At 43.4% G+C, this 26722-nt stretch overlaps 1 protein-coding gene across 2 annotated transcripts in view; it reads left to right on the plus strand.

Moving 5' to 3' along the window:
* BAIAP2L2 (BAR/IMD domain containing adaptor protein 2 like 2) overlaps positions 1-26722 on the plus strand; it is a 194430-nt gene that overhangs the window by 154342 nt on the left and 13366 nt on the right. For both annotated transcript variants that reach the window (XM_078683827.1, XM_078683830.1), the window contains 5 exons: positions 3796-3939; positions 5008-5140; positions 5386-5626; positions 9965-10033; positions 10251-10422. In XM_078683827.1, coding sequence (XP_078539953.1) covers positions 3796-3939; positions 5008-5140; positions 5386-5626; positions 9965-10033; positions 10251-10422 — 759 coding nt within the window. The remainder of the gene's footprint in view (positions 1-3795; positions 3940-5007; positions 5141-5385; positions 5627-9964; positions 10034-10250; positions 10423-26722) is intronic.

Here is a 26722-nt window from a genome sequence, read left to right on the forward strand (position 1 = left end):
ATCAAAGACCCGTTTTGCGAGTCTTTAATAGCGATTCATAAGAAATCGCTATTAAGGACTTGCAAAACGGGATTCATGTAGGAATTGCAAAAAATATTGCGATTCCTACATGTTCCTTATTTGCGATTAGCAAATTGCTAATCGCAAATAAGGAATAACTCCCCATTCATTCCTATGGGCCTACAGGCCCATAGGAATGAATGGGGAGTTATTCCTTATTTGCAATTAGCAATTTGCTAATCGCAAATAAGGATGCGATTTCAAGGGTGCAGGGGTGTCCAAAGGACACCCTGTAGCACCCCTGAAATGTGAATTTACACTGATGTTGTGCACACACATGTCCAACAAATGCATTTTTCTAAGTTTCTGCTATTTACCACGAGGTTTGACTTCGTGGTAAATTGCCGTCCTAAATTGCGAATTTGCAATTTTTAAATGTTTCATGAATAGCATTTAAGGAATCTCTAATAGAGATTCCTTAAATGCTAATCCTCGCAAATTTGCGAATTCTTTATTAGCGATTTTTGCATTTGGGATGATGAATCCCAAATGCAAAAATTGCACTCGCAAAGGGCCAGATTCTCAGAATCTGGCCCTTTTGCGAGCGCATTTCGCTTGATGAATCTGGCTGTAAGTCTTTTGTCTTTTTCTCTGCTTTTTCTTTCTCGTCCTTATCCCTATTCTCATAGTACCGTGCAGTCGCCAATATCTGGGCCGACGATGAAACAGCCCAAGAACTTTCAGAATCTTTCAACTTATTAGAAAGTTCAGGGAGCAAATTAAAGACAAATTTGTCCACAAATAATCTTTGCCCACCTTCCGTACTCATGTCCTGACCACTACGATCTATAAATGTTTCTTCAAACCTAGTGAAGAAATCAGATACACTTTCATCTTTCTTCTGCTTACATGCTGCTAACTTATATCAATTCACTCGTAAAGCAGGCATCATCGTCTTCATTTAATTAATAATTCTACCAGGTAGATCTGCCACTAGAGCTTCAGGTTTAGCACCACCAACCTGTCTAGCGTCCGCAGCAGCAATATTGAGCCATGAGTCACAGTCATCGGCCTATGTGAGGGCAACCACAAAATGGCTGCCATACACAAAATGGAACCCAAGGGTTCAGAACGAAATCCCTAAATACGTAGTGAATCCATCGGTTTAACATGATGAAAACACTCATACTTGCCGCACTAACTAGTTACGGTTCGCTAATATCAAATTCGTAACGAAACCATGACCTTTATGAAACGGGTTCAGAATTCACGGAACCTCAGTTGGGACCATAAATACCAATTATTGTGACAAAATGACCCATTAACGTACTTGTGACAATCAAAAATCGTCCCTCGCTATCCTTAATTACTTTGCCCGGGGAGAAGGGGATCCTTTTGTGAATTAGTATGGCAACCCCCCTTGCATAACTGCTATAGTTCGAGAAGAACCTGTGCGCTCCCCAGCTTGCAGCCACTGGGGAATTGTCTGATTTGGACAAGCGCGTTTCCTGGAGATAGGCTACGTCGATTTTGTGGTGAGATAAGTAATTGATCACCTGCCGTCTTTTGCGGGTATTGTTTAGGCCCCATATATTCCATGACATAAGGGACAGCCCGGAAGGACCACGTAGGTTACCAAACTGTGCCATACTGTGACTGTGAAGTTAAATCTGCGTGTAAAGAAGAATACCAAACGCCATGTGATAGTGACATATGTATCTGTTCCCTGAGGATGCTGTAAATAATGCGTGTGTCCCCCCCACCACCCAGCCTCACCCTTCCCCTAGCGAGGCAAACCCATGCCCACCGGAACATCTGGCAGTGCCAGTAGTATGCAAAGCTAGTAGTGGATAAACAAACCCACACCATTTTCTCTTGAACAATTAGAAACCAAAATCTGGTGTACACCTTGAGGTGTGGCAACGCCACGCCGGCCGGACATACAAGTTAGAACTACAAGGAATGTGAAGAAACCATATAACTGAAGCATCAAACCCAGAAAGCCCATACATTATTGCCGTGTTATCCAGTCCCTGAGTTGGAGAAGAGTTCCATGCTGGCTTCGGAGCCGCTCTGGGGAGGGAATGAAACTCTAGCTGCTGTCACCGATCCACCGTTGTCTTTTTTGTAAGAATGGCAGAACTACTGTGCTTCATTTGGGGTGTCAAATATACGTGAACGGCCTCCCACATCGACCTTAAGTCTAGCTGGATATAGCATTCTGTACCGCAGTCCCAGATTTCTCAGGGCAGCCTTTACCCCGTTAAACTTGTGGCGCGCTTCTTCCACTGTCGCAGTGAAATCTGGAAAAAGGAAAGTTTAGAACCTTGCCACTGCACTTCCCTGTGTTCACGTGCGGCACGAAGAATGGAGTCTCGATCCCTAAAGTTCATAATTCTTGCAATGATGGGTCTCGGAGGTAGTCCTGGATTGGGACGGGTGCCCAGAGATCGGTGGGCGCATTCTACAACAAATCCGGGAGTGAAGGAGTCTTTACCAAATAGATCAGACAGAAGTTGTTCAATGAAGAGATCCATGCGACCAGTTGTGGCTGTTTCTGGGACGCCTATGATGCGAACATTGTTTTATCGACTACATGCTTCCAAGTCCTCGTTCTTCATGGGAATGGCGGTGGGCTTTCTGGTCCGTTAACTGGGGTTCTTCATGCCAAAACGGAGTGAAACATGAGCTCGGCCGGTGGAGCTTGAAGGCCATCTTAGGCGCTTGCGTGGCCACACCCCCCCACCACTTTCTTAAACTTCACTTCATAATGCTATGCCAAATAACACATTGTTTGTCTTCTAGCACGAATGTTTGTTTTATGAGACAATATACATTTAGGAAACAAAATCTTCAGAGAATGAATAATTCACTCTATCAAATGTTTTAATAATGAAAATTTAGGAGGTTAAAACTTTAATCAACCAAATTAAAACTTTACACCTCCCCTCCCTGTTGCATAAGGAGAACAATTACAGCACCTAATCAGTTTACACTTGGCATGTTCAGAACTATGAAACTCCAGTTTAAATGATCTATCCATCTCCTTCTCATTACAATCAGTTTAAGCATGTCATCATAAACTTGCAACTAGTTAAAAAATGTGTTACCATGTCAGTTGTAGTTAAAGTTTTATCATACCATATTCCGTGCATGTCTCTAAACTAACAGGGAGTCTGATGGTTTCATAGACCAGTCAACTTTAAGAGACGACACTACAAGTGACTGAATATTGAAATTCAAAAGAAACTATTGTAAGTTGTGGGGTTAAAGTAATACACTTTTTCATAATATCATATCATGGAAAATCATACAATAACATCAGAGTTTCTTGCCACACTACATTATTTCCATGCTGTGGACTCTGTATAAAATATGTTATGATCTATCTTAGGATAGCTTCAGAACCTGACACCCAATGAGAGAACAACAGGAGTGAAGGGCAGGGCCGGACTGGCCGTAGCAGGCATTGGACGTTACCCCAGGAGGCTGGAAGGGTGGGGCTGGTTTTGGAGCAGTGGGGGTCGGTTTTGCAGCGGTGCTGCAATATCAGCCCGCATTAACAAAAGTAGCAGTGCTGGGGGCCGGTTTAATTATGCAAGAGTGCTTAACACTTGCACCCTCGCCCACCCCGTGCCATCTTCCCAACCCCCTACGGAGAGGGCGGTCTGATAAAATTGCCAGGGCTGCTTTGTGTTCTCAGTCCGGCCCTGGTAAAGAGGATCCTGGGAAGGCAAGGATGAGAAGCTTTAAAATGTATGGTCTCAGCTGCTCTGCTATCTTCTGTTTGTGCAGGCCCGTGGTATCCTCCAGTCCCGCGTGCCCCAGTGGAAGGAACAAGTGGACGCTAGCCGGAACCAGCCCGTGAACCACACTCCAAACAAGCCAAGCCCTGCCCAGGGCTACACCACTAGCCATCCGGCTTCAGGACTACTAGAGGTAAAGTTGGTTGCAAGGGAGCAGGCACAGGTCGAAGAAAAGATATATATAAACAAAAGTGTGCAAGTTAATCGATATAAAGGCAGAAGTCTGTTCTTCTGAACAAGTCAAGGTTGCACTTTGATTCACACTAAATTCTTCTTTTGAGTCTTTCAGGTCAGGTATTGAGGTTCAGAACACATTTTCAGTGGCTTTTTGTTTTAACTTGGGATTTACAGTTTTTATTTAGAGTTGAACCTTCGCAAAGTTTCATGTTCTTGCTTTTCACGAAATTTGCAAAGTTTACCTTCAACTATGCAAAGTTTTTCTCCACACAGCGAGACCATTTTCACAACATATCGATGTCAGCTTCACTCTAAACAAACCCAGTCCAGCCAAGCTGGAAACACACTTAGAATTCTTCCCTGTAATTTTTAGCTATTGTAGACTATACAATGTTTGCAGATTTTCCCCCTGCAGAATCACCGTTGCAGAGGGTTTCTCTGCACAGCTGCCTTGCACAGGAAATGTACAGTTTTCTTAACAATGCATCTCATGCAGAAACATTTTATTAGTTGTAAATAGGCATACATGTTACGTATATTGTTGCAAAAGTCATGATTTTCATACGAATTTGGCAAAGTGAAGTTGCAAAGTGCATAGACCTTTGCAAAGGATGCAATTAAAAGAAGTTAGCACATCCCTAGTTTTGGCATATTGAAAAATATAAATTCTCCAATCCCTTTTCACTTTTGCTTCCGAGTTTTTTACAGATGTCAGTTTGCTGTTTAATTCAGTTTTGAATTAGAAACTGTGCATTAGCAAATACAGTTCCAATAAAAAGGCTCTGTATGGCTAATTAGAAATGAAAAAATGTTGACAGTGTTATACACCCCTAGTGATGAGAGTGTAGAGTTTTAGACCTTGGGAGTGTTTTGTGTAGTGCTTGTGTTGGTCCTGTACTGGTGGATAGGATAGTGCACTACAGAAAATAAATTTGGGATAAAAAAAAAACATTCATTCATGTATTCTCAGCTCTCCATAATACTGGCTTTTAAACTACAACAGACTTTTCCTTTCATTTCACAGACCGAGAGACCTCTGGAGGAGTTTAATTCATTTATGAGTCGAAGCTCTAACTCTATCAACCAAGAGGTGGAAAGGGATGGACGGCGGACACCTGATCCAGGCCGGAGAACCATGCAGAGGACTTCATCTGTGGGTAAGAACCCCACTTTCACATAAGAGGTGTTAGCACCTCTCTGGGCACAGGAGCAGGTTCCGCCAAGGCTTAACCTCATTGATGCATCAGTATGCAAGTGAGAGAGAAAGGTCAAGGACTGAGGGAACATGGTGACTGAGTTTCTTTCCTGGCCCCAGGAGAGGCATGTCCCCTCAGTGCTTGCACCCCAGTCTTCAAAGGCTTGATGGATAAGTATAATGTGGACATTTGTGTGTTTCTGGCAGGTTCTTTGGCCAGTGACCAGCAGCGGTCTCGATCCAACTCCTTCGGCGAGGTCGCCATCGCTGCAGCGGTTGTTGCAGCCACTGGTGCTGATGAGGCAGGGGCCCGGGTGCAGGCCCTGGCGAACCACTCCACCAGTGGCAACAAGACGCTGCTTCGCTTCAGCAAGGGGGACATCATCCAGGTGCTAGTTCCTGAGGCACGCAATGGCTGGCTCTATGGCAAGCTGGAGGGGTCAGCTATGTAAGTCAAGGTGTTCCTCCAATCTTCTGTCTCTGGTTGGCTCTTAAGAAACAGGCGGGGAGGCCAGTATGCAAGTAGCCAACTACAAAGGAGGATGAGACGTGGTTGCTAACAATGGACATTTCTGTGAAATTGCTCCAATTGTCACCCTGCATCAAAATTTGTGAGAATGTGGTACTACCTTGTAAAGAGATCGGAAACTGCTTTTTAAGCTGTTAGACCAAAACTGCCTGTTGAATGGATTTGTGCTACAGAAATACTGCATGCATACTTACATACATATAATACAGTGTGGTGGTAGGACCTGGCATTCACAACTCCCTACCATGTCAGGAATCTCTTCCATACCATCTGCACACCCATAAATACCCTGCTTTTCTGTCGAAAGGCGCATTGTGGGCCCACCTTTGCTCTTCAAGGTGTTCGCTCTTCAGCTGGTGTTTCCCTTTTACACAATGCCACACTACACCTCATTCAGTTTACTTAAATTAATTAATTCCATTCCACGGAGTACACATAGAGTATTTTTCCTAAGTATCATGCTTTCTTGATGGCATCTAACTACTTTATTGCATGCAAATAGCAAGCTAGAGATTGCTTTTCTTATGCTTGTGTGGATCTGTGGAAGGTGATTCCCAGGCAGGAAGGCAGTGAGAAGTCTTGACTATTACAAAATCCTTAACATTACATTGCAAATCTGACCATCCATCCGGGTAGTCCTGCTTCTTCTATCAAGGAACACACCTTATGTGACATGGCTTAAAGAAGCAAGCTTCGGCAAAGCCAATAGATCTTGCCTTTGGTACCTATTAGCTGCACAGCATTTGCTAATGCTAGCACTAGCAACAGCCCAAAACAACAAAAAAAGAAGCAATGAAGTCCCCATTATGTTTTAGCCATGCGCATGCACGATGATGTATGCGTTCACATGTGTCACCATACAAGCGTTAGCATGAGTAACCATGCATGCTTCTGCCTATGAAAGGATGTAAATAAAAATTTTTTTAATTAACAGTCCAAGATGGATCAGAAATAAATAATCAAAATCGAAGTAGTGCAAAAATGCTTTTTTGTAAAGCAGAAGGGCTGTCCCTCCCAAAAGATGTAAAACATTTTTTTTAAAAGGACCGTCAGAGGTATGGAGTTGCAGGTATGGAGAGGGTGTGGAGGAAGCAACGGGGGAGTCAGTGGGGGGGCAGGGGAATTAAAAAATAAATAAAGCTGAGCCGGTGGGGGGAGGATAGGGAATAAAGCACATGAGGGAGAGAGCAACACAGGACACTCGGAGGAGGAGCACATGAAGGAGAGACTAACCAGGAGCATGGAGGTGGGGAAAGAAGCACACATCAGAGATCGAGCAGTGCTGTGTGGGCGAGTATTTGGCAGGGGAAAAGCACACAAGAATAAGAGCATGAAAACTCATGGTATGCTTAACAAAAAAGAAAAAGGTTGTTCCCTAAAAGTGGGCAGTGGAAGAATACAAGTCAGCCAATCAAAGGGATGGTACAGAGGATATGCTCCTGGGGAGGGATAAACACCAGACAAACAAAAAAGCCACTAAGAAGCAAGCAAATGTGAGTGACAATAAAGTCAACCAATGGTAAGCAATGGCCAGGCTGCTAGTCCAATGGTAGTTCTTAGTAAGCCCATATTAGATCTTTCTGGACAAGACAGCTTGTGCTGCATGCTAGGCGAGACCAAAAAAGGATTTTCCCAGTCATAACTGCAGCTTTGGCGTTCCATTCTAGATCTTAGGCAGTTAACTGTTCTCTTAATATGGTTTGAGTAATGGCATAGGTTGTCCTCCCCTTTTATGTACAAACTCTAAATCATTCACTAAAAGCCATGATTCCTGTACAGTAGCCACAATTTCAGGAGTACACTCGAAGTACTGCTGCTGTAGAGTCTGGCTCTCATGGCTGATGGCTGCATGGAGAATTGAGGGTAACCTTATCTTCAGGTTTGAATGACACTCTCAGCGTTGCATAAGAGATGGGACAGTGCCTTTAAATGTTTGCCCCTAGGGCGTCCCCTCTGTGGCTAGTCTCTGAATCTGGTGCTGCCAGTTTCTGTTGCCCCTGTAGGCAGCTAACTTGTCGCTCTTAATGGTTGGGATACAACATAGCTCTAAAAATTAATTCGCAACTTAAGCACAGTTCTCCCTGCATTCCTTATTAGACATTTAAATATATCATGTAATATACACATCCTTAATGGAGCAGCCCACTGTCCTAGATGCATAAAGGAAGCTGACAAGGGAGGACGTCGTGCAGGATTCGTCTGATCACCATTTGGAACAATTTCTTAAATTCCAACAGAGTGGGCTCTGATTGAATTATATAAAGATCAAGAGAAACCACTAGAGGAGGACCAAGAATCCTTTCTAAATATATAATTAAGGTACACATGCAAGAAAATCGGACATCTGTAAAAAAAAGACGTCCCCCTTACCCCGAAGAAGAGAAACTAATTTTTAATGATAACTACATCACCCATTTACACCTTACAGAAAAGAAGCAAGTAAATCTTTCTTCGTAAGGCATTAAAAGACGAAAAAACCTACCCGGATATCCAAATAACTTGCCAGGAAGGAAATAACCCATAGCTTGCGCAATTTTTGGATGTGCCGAGCTTTTAATTACATAAACTATTGGATATTCCATCCATAGCCAATAGATGTACTTGTAAAGAACAAAGTCCTGAAGAAGGTGCAAGACTGTGTATGTCACCGAAACGCCGCGTCGACAAATTGTTTGTTCTTCATTAACTGTAAAGTGACCAAAAAGGAAAATATTTTTATATATTCTTGTAATAAATTTTGTTTTTGTATGATGATTTTAATCAAAATGTTTTTATAATTGTGATTACTGAATTAGAAATGATGTACATTATGACCTCAGTAGTATACTGATATTTTAATAACACATTTTCAATAAATGATTGAATTTTAAGCTCATGAGTGTTAAGGTGCTCTTACTAAAGAACTGTTACAAAGAAGTCTGTACATTTGTTAACTCTAGCATTGACTCTAGTCATAGTTGCTGGGGTGGGTGCATGAAAATCTAAGGATCCCCTAGGATCATCATCCTTGATAAAATGTGGAAAAGGGAAATTTGCTGCCGTTTATTGTAACCCATCCCTTTTCCGGTAGAAGGGTAACTCCCTCTTGTTTTTGGCAGCCCACTGTCCTGCTACACGGTGACGCCATGCTCGCACGAGTTACAAGATCGGCACAGGTCACAAGAATGTCGGGCCCCGGGGAAAGTGGGGTCATAGACCAGTCTTCCCCCAGGGATCTTCGCACGATGAGCTGGAAGGATATGGTGGGAGGGGGTGAAAGGGCTGGGCAAATGGAGGGATTAGGAAGGGTTATAAAGGTGCAGGAGGGGAGGTTTCAGCCTCTTCCTGCACCTGAAACTACCAAGAAGGGTTAAGTGAAGTTAGTCCACCCACACACCCTACAAGTCATAAGGGAAGAGGTGCTGGTGAAGTTAGTGTGCCAGTTTAGGACAGGATGCAGGTCTTTTTGGGTTGGCAGTACTTTGGAGGGGGGTGAGTCACATACAGGCGCATCCAACCCTGGGGGGATACAGGTGACTGAAAGCGGGGTGCGGGGTGCAAAAGAGCCATGGCAGGAAATTCAAGAGAGGATGTTGGAGGAAAAGTGAAGTAGAGAATGGGGAGATGGAGGAGGTTGCAGAGTTAAAGGGGAGGAGTGCAACATGTGTGACGGTTTGAAGGTGGATGGGGTGAATGAAGGGGATGATGATGGAAAGTGTTATATTTGTATTGATGTTTTGGTTAATACTGTTAAATGTTACAACCATGTCCTAATAAAATGACCTTTTACTCTTCAAATAACAGCATGAAGTGTAGTTATTGCGGGAAGAAGAGACGAGAACAGGAGGTGCCATCCTTTATAGATAGTTTATAGTTTGTGTAGTGGTTTCTCGGCTTATAAATAATACCACCCCCCCCCCCCACCCCCCCGAGCTCAGAAGTGATAAATCCTCAATCCGAAACATGCCCACATTCTATATCATGCTGATGTCATGCCTCTTGTCAGAAGGCAAAAAATCAACATGCTTCTGAATTATGTTTAGAGGCTTTGCGACCGCAGGGTCAAATGTGCCAGAGAGTGCAGTCTAGTACAGTTACAGAGCCCCAGTTTCTATGACTTTGTTACATTTTGCATAATTATGTTTTATCACATTTTCTTAAAGTGGGGTTGCGCTCAGCTAACATTACTTTGGGGAGTTGGGGTGAGATTCTCGAGTGTTGGGGCACGGGGCTAGCTGGGACTGGGTGTGACAGCATCTGTTTGTGTCTCTTCTGCAGGACTGGTTGGTTCCCCGAGGCATACGTGAAATTTCTGGAAGACGAACGAGATGAGGAGCTACCTCCAAGGTAAAATTGACTTTTTTTTTAGGTCGCTCTTTCGTCCGTTCCATATACAACTTCTTTTGTCCACTCCCCACCTTCCAACCCCTTTTTTAGCCTCTCACCTCTCTCAAATACCCTTGTTCTTATTTTATAGGCCCTCCTCACACTCATTCAGTTCTGCTGCCCCCTCAGTCAGCACTGACAATGGATCTGAGCATGCCTATTCCCTTTCTCTCTGTAGGTCCTTCCCTCTACGTGGCGCCCACAGCGTAGGGACACTCCTGGACAACTCCAGTGATCTCCCAGTGGCAGACTACCAGGTCACTTCTGACGCCATGACCTCTCGGTCCACGCCAGCCTCCAAGGACAATAGCCGGCGTAGCAGCGTGGCAAGCACCACCTCCCATGGAAAGGTAAGCTGTATCCAAGGGGTCTCTCTTTTCACCTGAGTTCTCTATGGACAGCTAATTTGAGCCCCCTCTCCACGCAAGGCATTTGTACATTGGCCTTGTGCATAGCCAGTTCATCCTGAAAATACATAAGCCGGAGCCCACAGATTTCTCAAACATTCACAGCTGTACAGCCACCAAACATTAGCCGCCAACACCACATTTTGATCTTAAGTCTTAAAGCAGATTAGTAAGGTTTGTGGCAGAGCCAATGAGTCTGGAATACATTGGCTATATGGATGTAGACTATACGAATACACACATACACCCACACATTAATATATAAACACACACACACACATATACACACATACAGAATGATGTAGCTGGATAAATCCTTTTCCAATTCTTTCTATCCATACTACTTTGGAGAACTGAAACATTACATTTACAGAGCGAGGGTTCCATGGTTTGTACACAATTATTTTGGGTGGAGCAAACAAGGCAGTACTTGCATTTGCCAAAGATTGTCAATTTTGCAATCATTTTTCCCTCAAATATAATCTGTCTAGAAGAGTACCACAGCTTCTTATGACTAACTACATCATGCACTAAGATTCTATGGGGCCGTTTTTATTTATGTATTTATTTATTTTGTGTTTTATAGAGTGTGAACATGACCTGTCAGGGTATCAGAACACTTTACAGGGATAACAAGTTGTATGCAAATAAGATGTAGGTAGGGGGGTGGAACATTTGGGATCAAAACAAGTGCAAAAATGTTCAAGTCGAAATGTAGAGAAGCACTATGATTACAAGTGTGAAGGACCGGGAGGTGCCAGGTGGATAGCAGCCAGTCAGACCAAGGTGTAGTAGTAACAGAATAAAAACAAGCATTTGCAATGCAATAGGTCTCGCATTAGGCAAAGTTTGAGCTTTTAGTATTGTAAATGGCATTGGCTATTTTTTTTTGCAGTAGTTACGTTTTGTTTTTATAAAAAGGGACATATAAACCCAATACAAGGTAGGTCACTTTTTTCCGAAATGCTGAATACATGTTCAGTTTTTTTCCCACTGCAAAATACATACTTCTTTAACGCACAATGAAAAATGATGCTGTTATTGACCGAAGGGAACACAATCACCCGCCCCGTCCCCCAAAATGTCCCAGAAATCGAATTAAGGCGTGCATTACAAAATGTAACAGAGGAAATCACTAGCTCCTAAGTGGCCACTACTAAAATATTAAAAGACAGATTCCCTAAACTATCTAAACACATTACATGTCAGCTACCAGCAATACTCATGGGAGCATGTATTTAATTTTTTCTATTACGTGTATTATACTACATTTTAAAAGTCTTGTTATTGACGTCAAGATTTTGAACATAATATTTTGTTCTACTGGCTACTGCTGTTGATCTTTCAGGCTTGGGACGTGGAAGGTTCACATTTTTCAGTCTGCAGCTGTGTCACACAAAAAGTAAGCAAACTGCAACGCAGCAATGAAAAAAAAAGGGGGCCGTCTATATAGGCGCCCACTGCAGACTGGACTTTACAAATGGACTGTAAATCGATGATAAGCGAATACAGAACAGAACAGGCCGGGAAGAACTGAGACAGACCCAAACAGGCACTAACCAGTGACACGTCTTGTTTTGTCTCTGCTCTGTTGTGATATTTGAATTCAAAGCAGGGTGTCGGTACCTTTAGTTTGAAGCAACACAGAGCCCCATCGGCCTGACGCATGTCTTTCTAAACAATGACCGCATTTTAGGCAGGAGAACAAGATGTTCATTTTTGATTTTTCCTGAAAACAATATTACTCGAAGTAACAGCTCGCCCCTGCGCACACAAAACACTGTGCTTGACAAGAAATGGCCAGGGATGTGTCTTTCTCTTGCACAGGCGACCACAGGAAGGAGAAACTGAGCTCACCAGGGCTGAAGGGATGAAAAACATGAAACGTTACTAAACGTGGCTTTTAATATAAATGAATGTTTGTATCGCAATTAAGGAAGCAGCTTCCTTCAAGCAACGTCAGCCGGTCTGCAAATCAATAATTAAATAAAAAGATTTAAAGCGATTATTGTGCCAAGACTATTCATTCTAATTCCAAGCTTTCGCCTAATGTATGGGTGCAGGATGAATCTTAATACTGAAGACTTTTATTTATGTACTCGAAGGGGGCTCTTCGGAATTTGTAGGAGCCCTGGCGGGCACAGCAACGTCTTGAAGTCAGTCCAACTGACCATCCACTGATGACTCTGGCAGGGTGAGCGCTTTACATTAGCACCAATTGCGTTACACAGGGCAATATTAATTTATTTAGCATTTATTTAGCATTAAATAAATACATACCGCAAAACATCCTCGTTACAGGCAGGCCGGGGGCGGTACTGCGGGACACCTCTGTGACGTCTTTCCCGGGCCGCGCTCTGATTGGCTGCTGGCCCGGGACCTGACGTGCAACTAGGACGAGGAGCCGGCAGCAGGAAGTGGCGTGAGCATTGCGGCCCCGGGGCTCCCGTGACCAGGAAGGAGCCCTGGATACTGTTTCCCTTGGAAGTCCCGGTCCCGAGATGGGGGACCGGGTGAAGACCCGCGGGGCGAAGCGGGCGCACTGAGGAGGCGGGGCTCCCATGTGGAGAGAGAGTCCCGCGTGATGTGGGGAGAGCCTGCAGCTGCGGAGGAAGGGAAGGAGCCTGGAGACCCGGGGAGCGCCTGACAGACACCGGTGAGTGGAGCCGGGAGGAGAGGGGCTGGTGTGTGTGGAGGGGTTTCTGTGTATGCGTGTAGGTGCGACGGGGGTGTGTGTGCCTGTGTATGGATGTGTATGTGCGCATGCGTGAGTGGCGGTGTGGCTGTGTATGTGCGCGTGCGTGAATGGCGGTGCGCGTGCAGGCAGAGAAATCCAAGCAAAGCTCGTACACCTTCTCGTCCGTCCTTCCCTCGAGACAGCTGACTATACGTCTCCGTCCCTGGAAGCATCCTTTGGATGCTCATTCCAGGGCGAGACCTAACAAGGTCGCTGAACAGTGTGTGCAATACAAGAATTATGAGAGAAACTTGCCCATTAGGAAGGTTTTGGCTTCCTTTTTAAAACGTGCCAGAGATGGAATCCTTCTGATGACGGGCGGGAGTGAGTTCCAGATTTTTGGTGCGGCCCCAGAAAAAGCACGACTATAGGTTGAATATGTGATGAAATTCCGCAAACCAACATCCCGCATACCATCACTCCGCAATTTTTATAACGCGGGACTATTACTCCGCAAAGCCATCATTTCTAAAACTTTTAAAACGCATATGACTTCATCACGCATGCCATTATAACGCAAATGCATATGTGGTAAAGTCATATATATTGTAAAAGTACATTATTAAAACATTAAATATATGTTTGTATATATGTGGGTGTGTATGTATATATAATGATGTATGTGCTTTTTATGAGTCTCCATTTATAAGATAGGTTTCTGTTTGTTAAACTTTTGTGGATCAACTGTATGAACTGTATATATTTTATGTGCCTAAGACAATTGGCAGAACCACCAATCTGATGAATTTTAGATCGGACAGCTGTTGTCATACTGAATCTATGCACATGAATGATTATCCTTGGTTCAAAATAATTGCAATGATGATTTATAGGTTCAAAGGGCTCTTTGATTCCTAATAGAACATGACTTTTGTATTTCAGTACAACCTAGATATGGCACTTTTTCTGTGTTGACCTTTTTCTTAGTTTATACATGCTGACATAGACCCCTTCTTTTTCATTACTTTGGTTATATACCCATTCCAGTGTATGAGTTGGACCCACCTCTAATGAGCTAGAATATTTCTGGAGGACAATTGCCGATCCACGGCTATATCTTTTAATGCAACCTCAGCATAGTGATGTATGTTACCTCTCCCACTATAGCGTGTTTACCTATCTACAGGTTACATAATGCCTCACTGCATTTATTGTGAGTAATGTATATGGTGGATATTGACCAGTTAACATGGAGCTCGCATTGTTGGGAGGGATATAGTCCTCTTTCTATGCTCATTTAGAGGTGTAACCCTTACACGATTCGAATGCTGACCAAGATAAATGTACCTGGTTGTGCGTGTGGATACACACACTGATGAAGGCAAATCGCTGAAACGCGTCTGTGGTGTAGCTTGTAGTCAAATAAACTAACTCTGTGAGAAGGAACCTCCCGAGTGCTGTTTTCATTCCTGGGGATCTGCCGGGATTTGACGAGCGCAGTGTTTCGCGGCTTCCTTCGAGCCGCTGACAGCACCCGCCCACGAGTGCACGGGATTTCGAGGGAAAGGAGCGTTGGACACAGTAGTCTCCTGTGCACCGTCTCAGCGCTAGCAGGAAGGTCTATTGGAGGACGGCCCACGCCCACCGTGGTCAGTACGAGAGGACGCCTGGAGGACGCCGGCTCACCCCGGTCTTCACCCGGAGAATACTCGGAACAACGCGATGGGTAAGCGGACCGGCATATGACCATTGTTTCTGCATTCCTTGTTCGATACCATAACGAGTGTAGCGGTCATTGAGACAGGGCGTCAGGGAGTGTTCACTATCCACGGAGTTATTGCAAGCTACATCCATTTAATTAATACGCCCGGACTCTATCTTGTAAGGGGCGCTTTTCAACTGGTGCAATGTTCTCAGAGACTGAACGCCGCAACGCGGCACAGGACATGTTTAAGCATCGTGATAGACGAGAAGAGGTCACCGACAAAGCGCCATCAGTCGACCCACAGAATATGAAAATAAAAGAAATGATGGTCAAACTAGAAAAACTGCATGAACGCGAGACGCGCAAGTGGTGGGAGGCCACCAGTCTCACTAGCTATGTGGAAGTAAAAAGGGTGCCACGCGGTCTTAGGGTCCATACCGTACCATCATACGAGAACCCGGATCCGCAGCTGCTAACTGATTGGGAGATGCACACAGCCTCTTACATGGAAGGCACACTCAAGATACTAATTAAATATGCTTGGAGTGACCGAGAGAAAGCGCTGGAAGAGATAAAAACTTTGGAGGACGAGCTGGAGAAGGAAACGGATAAAGAGCTTGTGCTTCAGCTCAGAACCCAGATGAAATCCCGTCTGACCAAATATGAACAGAAAATCCGTACAAGGAAGCAAGAAAAGTACGAAAGGGACAAGGATGATTATATGCAAGGCCGCATATTAACGTATGCTAAAAAATATGATGCCTCGCGCCTAGCACTTCAATCTAGCACTGCCTCAACAGCCGAAATCGTCACCTCAGAGTCTGACGTGACTGAGAATGAATCTGGAGACGAACACCAAAATGTAAGAGTATCAGCGAAAACACGACAAAGAGCACGTACTGATATCCCCAATCAGGAATTCGATGTAATCAAGGGAGCCTGGTTACGAGGTGGCAAAACAAAACCACCAGATATGGTCCAACAACAACACACAAAAAAATGAGGCGGACAAGGAGATCAGGTGGCGGCAAGCGGCGGCGCAAAGGGCAGAGGCAGAGCGAAGCCCAACAACTGGGGCAATCGAACCCGCAGCAACAAGAAGTAAATTTTGGCCAGGATACCAACATGAGCCACAATTTAACGGTGGTCAATCTAACGGATAGAATCCTAACTGACTGCGAAAAGAATCTACTCAGCCTTGGTCTAACCTTTTGCCCCAACACTACCCTAGAATACACCCAAACCCGGATCGATCTCTTCCGATTTACACGCAAGCTCAAATTACATAAACACTTTAAGTTACGACCTCACCTGAAAGAAACTGGTGACAAGGGTACAAGACTTACAGCTACGGATGCCCTGACGGGCAGAGAAATTGAAGCTCTCGAAACTCTTGAGGAATTGCGGGAAGAAAAATCCATCAGAGACCCCCACCAGAGCACAGAGAGCGCAGGCCCTTGGAATTGAGCAAGATCGGGAAGAGAGCGGGTATAAACCTCCTTCAACGTTCATCCCACAGATGCCCTGGGATGCTATTGACGCCTTTACTGAGGCCATGACTCAAGAACTAATGCAGTATAGAAAAGTGAACCATCCCATGAAACATAACATCACTGAGCAACAAAAACTGGCTCTACATAACCTTATGAAGGATAACAATTTCATAATCAAACCCTCGGATAAAGGGGGGAACGTGGTGCTGTTAACAAGAGACTATTACAGATATGAAGCACTACGCCAGCTTTCTGCCACCAACTTCTACATCAAATGTACCAATGCTATATACCAAGACAGTATCCGGAGTTATGACAGACTAATAGGGAAATGGCATGAATGTAACATGCTGAATAAGAACGAATTTCTCTTTCTCCGAAACAGCCAACCACTCACACCGACATTTTACCATCTACCTAAACTACATAAAGACAATAAACATCCACCGGGCCGCCCTATCGTGTCATCTATTGGCAGTCTCACTGAAAACATGTCCCGTTTCATTGATAAGTTTTTATTTCCTTTGGTACTAACTCTATCCTCATATGTCCAGGATACCAAGGATTTTTTTAACAAAATTCGGAATGTGAAATGGGATGACGAATGCCAGTTAATTGTGTTGGACATCACAAGTTTGTACACAGTCATAGAACATCAGCATGGCCTGGAAGCTATACAGCATTTCCTGAACTTAAGACAATTAAGATTTACTCAACATAATACTATGATCCTCGAATTTACTGAGTTTTGTTTGAGTAACAACATTTTTTTGTTTGAGGATCAATTGTTCAGGCAGGTGTCTGGAACGGCGGTGGGTACCTGCTTCGCTCCCAGCTATGCGAACCTTTTCGTTGGCTGGTGGGAGGAGCAGGTACCCAGGAGCTGTATTGTAGATGGTTCAGAGGGCAAAACTGAGGGTTGGTTCAGGTACATCGATGACCTGTTCATCGTGTGGCGGGGCACATCTGAGACAGCACAAGCCTACATCAAACTACTTAATGAGAATGATTATAATCTACACTTTTCAGGGACGGTGAGTCCGGTGGCGGCGGACTATCTTGATCTGAAAGTGTTTTCAGAAGATTATCACATTCACACAGCCCTTCACAGAAAAACCACTGCAGGCAATTCTACACTTTTTGCCAGCAGCAGCCACCCCCCGCAACTCATTAAGAGCATTCCTTACGGAGAGTTACTCCGACTCCGGAGAAATTGCTCGAGATTAGAAGATTTTGAAGTGGCGGCGAGGGAATGCGTGAGTAGATTTGTCGCCAGGGGATATGGAGAAGTCCTACTTAACAAAACCTTGAAAAGAGTGAGGGCCATCCCAAGAGATTCCTTACTGATACCTAGATCTACCACAAGTAGGGATCCCAAAACATCACTAACTGACAGCGGAAAGTTTAGACTAATAACTCCTTTTTCCGCTGGAGCTGAGGATTTGAGGGCCATGCTCCGTAGAAACTGGCATATTCTCAAGACAGACAACACACTCAAGGATGACTTACCTACCCACCCACTTATTACCTTTAGTAAAGCCAGATCTCTTGGGGACCACCTAGTGACTAGCCACTTAGAGAAACCTCCTCTGAAGAGTAATACCTTAAAAACCATGAGTGGGTTTTACCCATGTGGAAAATGCAAGGCCCGCGCAGGGAGCAAAAGGGTCCTCTCTATTGAGGTGCCTGAAACCGGTAAGAAGTTGCGGATCAAGCAATTTATTACATGTAGTACACCCCTAGTGGTCTATTGCCTGACCTGCCCATGTGGCCTTCGCTACATAGGGAGCACCATCAATATGCTAAAACTACGGATCCTGGAACACCTAAGAGCGATTGACAAAGCTGATTCATCTTATCCAGTCGCCCGGCACTTCGCCGAGAAACATAACAGAGACCGTAGTAAGTTGCAATACTTTGGTCTTGACACTATCAGAAACAACGTCAGGGGAGGAGATTGCCTACGACGATTACGTAGGCTAGAATCACGTTATATTATAGATCTTTCCACAAAATGGCCTAAAGGTATGAATAGCGGGGAAGAGATGGTATTTCACCTAGGTTAATGATGTATGTGCTTTCTATGAGTCTCCATTTATAAGATAGGTTTCTGTTTGTTAAACTTTTGTGGATCAACTGTATGAACTGTATATATTTTATGTGCCTAAGACAATTGGCAGAACCACCAATCTGATGAATTTTAGATCGGACAGCTGTTGTCATACTGAATCTATGCACATGAATGATTATCCTTGGTTCAAAATAATTGCAATGATGATTTATAGGTTCAAAGGGCTCTTTGATTCCTAATAGAACATGACTTTTGTATTTCAGTACAACCTAGATATGGCACTTTTTCTGTGTTGACCTTTTTCTTAGTTTATACATGCTGACATAGACCCCTTCTTTTTCATTACTTTGGTTATATACCCATTCCAGTGTATGAGTTGGACCCACCTCTAATGAGCTAGAATATTTCTGGAGGACAATTGCCGATCCACGGCTATATCTTTTAATGCAACCTCAGCATAGTGATGTATGTTACCTCTCCCACTATAGCGTGTTTACCTATCTACAGGTTACATAATGCCTCACTGCATTTATTGTGAGTAATGTATATGGTGGATATTGACCAGTATAACATGGAGCTCGCATTGTTGGGAGGGATATAGTCCTCTTTCTATGCTCATTTAGAGGTGTAACCCTTACACGATTCGAATGCTGACCAAGATAAATGTACCTGGTTGTGCGTGTGGATACACACACTGATGAAGGCAAATCGCTGAAACGCGTCTGTGGTGTAGCTTGTAGTCAAATAAACTAACTCTGTGAGAAGGAACCTCCCGAGTGCTGTTTTCATTCCTGGGGATCTGCCGGGATTTGACGAGCGCAATATATATATATATATACATTTTTTTAATATAATTAAAACATGTATTCTTTTAAATTGCATTAATTAAATTATTTTTATTTATTTATTATTTTATTTTATTACCCTTTACACCCTAAAAAAACGAATCCCACCCTGGTCCCTTTAAATACCCCTGCAACCCATAATCATGTCCCACCCTTACTCCTTAAAATACCCCAACACCCTTAAACACTAACCCATCTTAACCCTATAAATATACCCTGTACCCCAAAATCCAAACCTATCCCTAAACCCTAAAAATACCCTTGTACCCCAAAATCCAAACCTAGCCCTGAACCCTAAAAATACCCCTGTACCTCAAAACCCAAACCTACCTCTGTACCCTAAAATACCCCTGTTCCCCAAAACCCAAACCTAGCCCAGAACCCTAAAAATACCCCAGTACCCCAAAACCCAAACCTAGCCCTGAACCCTAAAAATACTCCAGTACCCCAAAACCCAAACCTAGCCCTGAACCCTAAAATACCCCTGTACCCCAAAACCCAAACCTAGCCCTGAACCCTAAAAATACCCCTGTACCCCAAAACCCAAACCTACCCTTATCCCTAAAAATACCCCTGTAAACCAAAACCCAAACCTAGCCCTGAACCCTAAAAATACCCCTGTACCAATACCCAAACCTAGCCCTGAACCCTAAAAACACCCCAGTACCCCAAAAAACAAACATACCCCTGAACCCTAAAAAACACTGTACCCCAAAACCCAAACCTATCCCTGAACCCTAAAATACCCCTGTACCCCAAAACCCAAACCAACCCCTGAACCCTAAAAATACCCCTGTACCCCAAAACTCAAACCTAGCCCTGAACCCTAAAAATACCCCTGTACCCCAAAATTCAAACCTAGCCCTGAACCCTAAAAATACCCCTGTACCCCAAAATCCAAACCTAGCCCGGAACACTAAAAATACCCCTGTACCCCAAAACTAGCCCTGAACCCTAAAAATACCCCTGTACCCCAAAACCCATACCTATCCCTAAACCCTAAAAATACCCCTGTACTCCATAACCCAAAACTATATCTGAACCCTTAAAATACCCAAACACCCCAAAACATATACCACAGTACCCCAAAACATATACCCCTATACCCATACTTACCTTATCCAAACTTTTAAAAAAAACATGCTTTTACCATTCATACATTTACAACGAATTTCGTTGTAAATGTATGTGTGATAAAAGCATATAAAATATAATGCCATGCGTGATAATGGCTCTTCTTTTGAAAGCAGGGAGGCTGGAGCAAGAGGTCTCTGGAGGACAGAGAGTTTCTGGCTCCCCCAGACACCAAGAGTTTCTGGGGGAGCAATACTTGGTTTTCTTGTGTTGAGCTTGTGAGTGATACATGCCAGTTTGAGTTGGATTCTGGCTTCAAGAGGAAGCCAGTTCAGAGCTTTCAGATGCAGTGAGATGTGGTCGAATTTTTTTGAACCTGTCAGGAGTCTGGCAGCGGCGTTGAGGTAAGCTTGGAGGGGGGCTGTGGAGATCTTGGGTAGGCCAGAGAGGGTAGAGCATCCATATTCAAGTCTGGGGATAACTAGTGCCTGGACTGCCATTTTTAGGTCTGAAGTGTCAAGGAATGGTTTTAGTTTTATTAGATAGTTCAGGTGAAACCTGGCGGTTTTAACCATCGAGTTGATGTGGTCACGCATATTCAAGCTGCAGTCCAGGGTTATTCCTAGGGATTTGGCAGAGTCCACTATGGTTGGTGGGCAGTTTAGAGCTGTGATCAACTTAGTCCATTCCTGAATGTCAGGATTGATTTTGGGTGGGGAGATTAGAAGGAATTCGGTTTTTTGTTTATTTAGTTTGAGCTTGTTGAACAGTGAACTTCAGAGCCTCATTCAGGGAATAGATCTCCTCCGAAGAGATTTTGATGTAGATCTGAGTATAATCTGCACTCATGTGGTAGGAGATATTGGCCATATAGGGCACACAAGATTTATCAAAAGGAAAAAGAAGATGTGCCTGGAATAAGCATTAGGAAGAGGCTTTGGGTGGTGATCGCCTGGCCATAGGGAGGTATGATCATCAATGGGTATAACATACGAGAATTGAGGAGATTTACCAACATGTGACATAAGGGTGTCAGAAACGGAGACCCTTTGTGATGAGGGGGACAAGATAACCAAAAGCCGGACATTTCACAAACCCAGCAGGTAGGACAACAATTTCATATCAAAGAATGGCTTAAAAGACAATGCTCACCAACACAAAAAAACACAGACAACGAGACACTAAAAGGAATAAATTAAATGCAACTTTTACAGCGAGTATATTCTGTGTTAATTACATTAATGTCTTAAATGTCTGGCAACTAAACCTTCAATGAAACACAAAAAAGCTTCCCTTTCTCTGTGTTTAGTCGATGTTCTCTAAAATCAGGGGCATGTGCTTAATTCAGTTAAATCTACTGGGACAGATGATGGAATAAAACAGGCCTATCCCTACTACTCCAATATGCCTGGTCACCCTACTTTTGAAGATGATTCACAGTCCTGATCTTGAAACCAGTACCACAACCCACAGTCAAAGAAGCGCATAATATATTAGCTATAGATGAACACTCCTTTAATATCACTGCATGAAATCTGAGAATTAAATCCCCACTTACATGCATAAACACTCATTCACAAGGACCCCACTCGAGCATCCAAACACCCCTGAACACCTTACATATACACACATATATCCACCCACAGTAGGAGTCCTGAGTGTACCACGTCCTATCTAGGCAGAGCTTACAAATGCTTAGGGAACTCGTCCCAGAGGCCTCACAATACCTACAACCACTTGAAATGAAAGAGCAAATGGAGAAAGGATGAATACCTGAAATCGGAGACATTTTTACTGGGGTACCTGAAATGTATCCACGTCACACTGAACATGTGCATGGCCTAACCTTGCATGACTTTTATTTTGCTCCAGTGCTCACTGTGTGTTTGTACTCCCTCCACCTGACCACTTTTGCCATGTCACTTTCTTCTTTTCTCCTGCTGGGCCCTACTCATCATGTAACTCTCACCTCTTCCGTTGGATCCCACTCATCTCACCCATCTCTTCCTTACCAAAATGCTCTTATTCCACGTACCTCCTCTCTCATGCCAGACCCTGTTTTCGTTCTTTCTTTTTTTTTTTAAAACAGTTTAAATGGTTTTACCATATTCAATAAATAAAGCATGTCTTGCACATGCCATGTATATTTAATCGGTTGTATACAACATGCTCTCTTGTGCCCCCCTCTAGTATCCATCTCATTCAATTTCTCTCCCTCTTACAGGATCCACCCTAAACAGTCTCTCTTGTCTCTCCTATGGGATCATTCACATCCCATCTCCATCCTTTCTGCTCGAGGATCCATCTCACCCGTCTCTCTCCTCTCTCCCGCAGGGTCCCTTTACCATTCTTCTCTCTGCTATGACATCCCAACCTGAGTTCTGGTGGCTCCAGAATGGCAGCTCCTTCTGTTGACAGGTGGACAGACCAAGTGTGCAGCTCTGCCAGCCCGCTCACTGGAGATGTCAGGCTCCACAAAGTCTTAGCCTACCGGGGGATAATAATTTAGAGGGGTTGAAATCATCTCTCTCCAAGCTCAACATGGATTCGGCACCATTATGGGTGCCATCCTCACCCCTAACACAGCCAAAAATGTATTTACAGAAAAATACAAAAAGGGCGATAACCATCTGTGCTGGTCATGTACTTTGGCCATGTAGATAATTAAGGAAACAGGGAACATGTACAACAGTGAAGCAAGGGTGGACCTAAATATTTCAGGAAAAGGCAAAGAACAAGCATTCATGATTTGGGTAGTTACTTGTGCTTTAGAGATCAAAGGTAAATTGGTGAAAGTAGTGGGATTCAACTGCCGTATTTCTCACACAAAGGCAAGGGTGAGACAAGAGGTAGGGTACAACAGGAAGGCAAGACAATAAGACAGGGTAAACTAGACAGAAGACACTGATGGAGAGGCTGGGCAGAGGTGTTAGCAATGGCATCACCCTTCGAATTGACAAGGTCACACTTAAAAAATGTGGTCCCAGTGATGCAAAGAAGGAAATGGGAGCAGGGATGAGGATTAATACGGATATGCAGAGGAAGAGGGCACAGGGAAAGCGAGGGGATGTTTTAGACGAGTTTCACAGCACAGTATTTAAAATGCCAAGCTACGTAATGGAAAAACACAAATATTGGCGCATGATTGATTTGAACGTAAAGCAATAAGAGTCTGTAATGAGAGAAAAGCCTGTAATGAGAGGCAAGCATCATTTGTGCAGAGACCGTTAAAAACAGGCAACGGTGCAGATAGGGTTTAAAGAAAACCAGGGTTGGTGGTACCAGCAATGTTGTTACTGTTTCCGTCAGGTGAAATAGTTGCTGTAGGTGTCCAATTCAAGAAACACCCTCTAAGAAAGGATATTGGGGACTCTAGTCTGAAAGAATGTGCCTTGAGATCCAGCAGTGCAGTATGGCTTTGGCATCTTCTTGGTGTCATATAGTGATGGTGGCGGAGAGTGGCGTGCTACGATAGTGCATGAAATAGAAAAATGAAGAAATGGTTGGACTTCAGGGTAAAATACAACAACAGAGAGACGTGGGAGAGCAAACAAGTTAGAGAAATATAGAAAGAGGAGAGAATAAAGGCAGGGACAAATATGAATGAGGAGAAAAAGAGGGAGGAAAGAAGACGCAACAGAAATGGAGACAGAAATAAAGTGGAGACAGGGGAAACTGTTCCCAGAAATGGACCAAAAACGAAAGGATGATGAAAAAGTATCAGAAAGCAAGATAAACATACGTGAGAAAAACATTGAAGGTGAAAGAAAATGAGAATAACACAGAGTGAAAGAGAAACAAAAGAGAAAAACAGAGCAGCTAGACAATTCGGACACATAGACTGTAATGATTTCTCTTTAAAGAGTGATACAATTAAAGAAGCTTTTCAAACTGAAAATCCCTCTGAGCCATCACCCACCACCAACATAAACCACTACTTCCGGAGGTCACCTTAGCTCACAGTCATAGGAGTTGACTGAGCTCAAGGCCTGGATAAAATAACAGGATACGAGAATTAGCTAAAATGTATATAAGTGTACACATATAAACACACACACATATATATAAATATATATATATATATATATATATATATATATATACATAGTAAGATAGATAGATAGATAGATGGATAGATATCATTTCTAGACAAGGAAACCACAAAAATATACAATGAAATAAGGACATCTAAAAGGCAATAATAAATTAGAATATAAGTTGCATTACAATAAAGTAATGTACCAGAATAAATTCAAGTGGATGCTTGACATATTTAATGGATGCAAAAAAGAAAGAATGGTCTTCAAAATAGTTTTAAAAATGTAATTTCAGGTAAATCTACGGCATGAGGTCTTGGATCAAGTCTTCAAGATAGCATCTTATACTGGAAAGCGCCACTGAGCTCTCTAAATACTATAACGTTTTTTTTTAATGACTGGCTTGAAAGCATTGAAAAGTCTTCTATCTTGTGAAACTCTTGTGTTACGTTGAAGTTTTATGCTCCACTTGCGACAAAGCATATGAAATTGCTCACATGGATCACATTTTATACACGTTTTGGATATAGCAAAGTAACGGTTGTGGTTTTTTTGTTACAGCAAAAAAAAAATGTCATTTTTTAAAGTTTCAGACACCACATTAGTATTTCTTTCACTTTGTAGAACATAATTAAAAATGAAAAAACAACCAGGGGCCATATTACATAAAGTGCCCCGAGGGAGCAACAAGTGTTTGTACCCGCTTTGAGTGCCCCGGGGCACTCTGGTACTACAGAAGGGGCTGCAGACACTTGTGTGGCCTCTTCTGTAATAGCAATAGCGCAGGCCCACATAAAGTGCCAGCGCTATCTGCAGGGGGCGTTCCCTCACTTGCATGAGGGGGGTGCCTCATGCAAATGAGCTAATACTTTTGCCTCTGTGCCCCCGCCTTATTACAGACGCGGGCGCAGAGGCAAAGAAGCTGTCAGTAGGTGCACTGACAGTGTGCCTTCTGAGAGCAGCCCTCTGGCGGGGAAAACAGACTCCCTTGGAGCCCCCCCAGACATACCCTTGTACGTGGGTGCACGTACAAGGGGACCTCTAAACCCCTTTAAAATCGCAGGCAGGTTGCTACCATCACTGTGAAAACATGGCGCGGCTTTAAAGCAGCCGTTGCGTTGTTCACAGGAATGCTCTGCCCCCTGGGCAGCACAAGTTTGCGCCTGCCCTGGGGGCAGCACATTCAATGTAATAAGGCGCACTAGCCCTGTTTGTGTGGGCGTTCTCACTGGATAACTCCTTGGATGATACTGATAGTCCATCGTGGCCACATCGTTTTGTCTGCAGTCCCACTGTGGAGGCGCTTGTTAACAGATACACATGTTCCCTATTCCCGAATTAAAATAAGAGGTGTTCCCTGGGTTAGTTTACAAAAGACACAGACGTATTTTGTATCCACACACACTGCTGTCAGTCAAACATTCATTCTCAATTCCCCAGGTATGTATTGTCCCATTCAGTAGTAGAACCACAAGGCATTAATGATTATGTATAAACAATGGATTAAAAATTACCAAATCTTTTATTCTAAAGCGGAAAAGTTCCATCAATAAAAAGAATCAATTCTTAATACAGTGCCTAGTGTGCAAACACATTATATTCATAAAGCACACAGTTTTAGACAAAATGAAAAAACATATATCACAAGAAAAAAATATTTTTGCTATTAAAACAGTGTTTAATAATGTCGACGCGTTTCGGTGGATAAGGCTGTAGGCCCCACCTTCTTCAGGACAGTTATTGTAACGTGAGTCTGCGTTGTCTGTCAGCGGTATCCTCACAGATGATCGTCAGATCTCCTCTTGGTTATTAAAAGGTCGTTAATCAATTACAACCTGTATTATCATAATACTTAGTATTAGACCGGTGTGCGATTCTTCCCTTCTTATATTATTTGTAGGAAAGTTCCTATTTATTTATGCCTTGCATATGTCAAGGTGTATTGCTCATATTGCGACTTCTTTCATCCTATCACTCCCCTTATTGATGGGATATTTGGTGTTTATATTACCAGTCGCTTTCAAAGTATATCAAAGACAGCACATTCGTTGCTCAATTCAACTCCGTGGGCGGGATTCTTTTCCTTGTCCTCAACCCGATACCCTTATGGTAGTTCTGTGTCGTGCTTCCACCGGTCTCGATACGAATAAACCGACCAGGTAATATGGGTAAGCTGCATTCCCGACAACATTAGGAGTAGAATATGTGACTAATCACTCTTATTAATAGAACATTATTTCCCTTTATCATAATTTCTCAGGCATTGATCCGAAAGTATACTTTATTGTTGGTGCGTGCACTCGGTTGCAAGTTTCACTCTCAGAGATGAGCATTGTTCCCA

This window comes from Lissotriton helveticus, chromosome 1_1 (genome assembly GCF_964261635.1).
Source record: "Lissotriton helveticus chromosome 1_1, aLisHel1.1, whole genome shotgun sequence".
Lineage (NCBI taxonomy): Eukaryota > Metazoa > Chordata > Amphibia > Caudata > Salamandridae > Lissotriton > Lissotriton helveticus.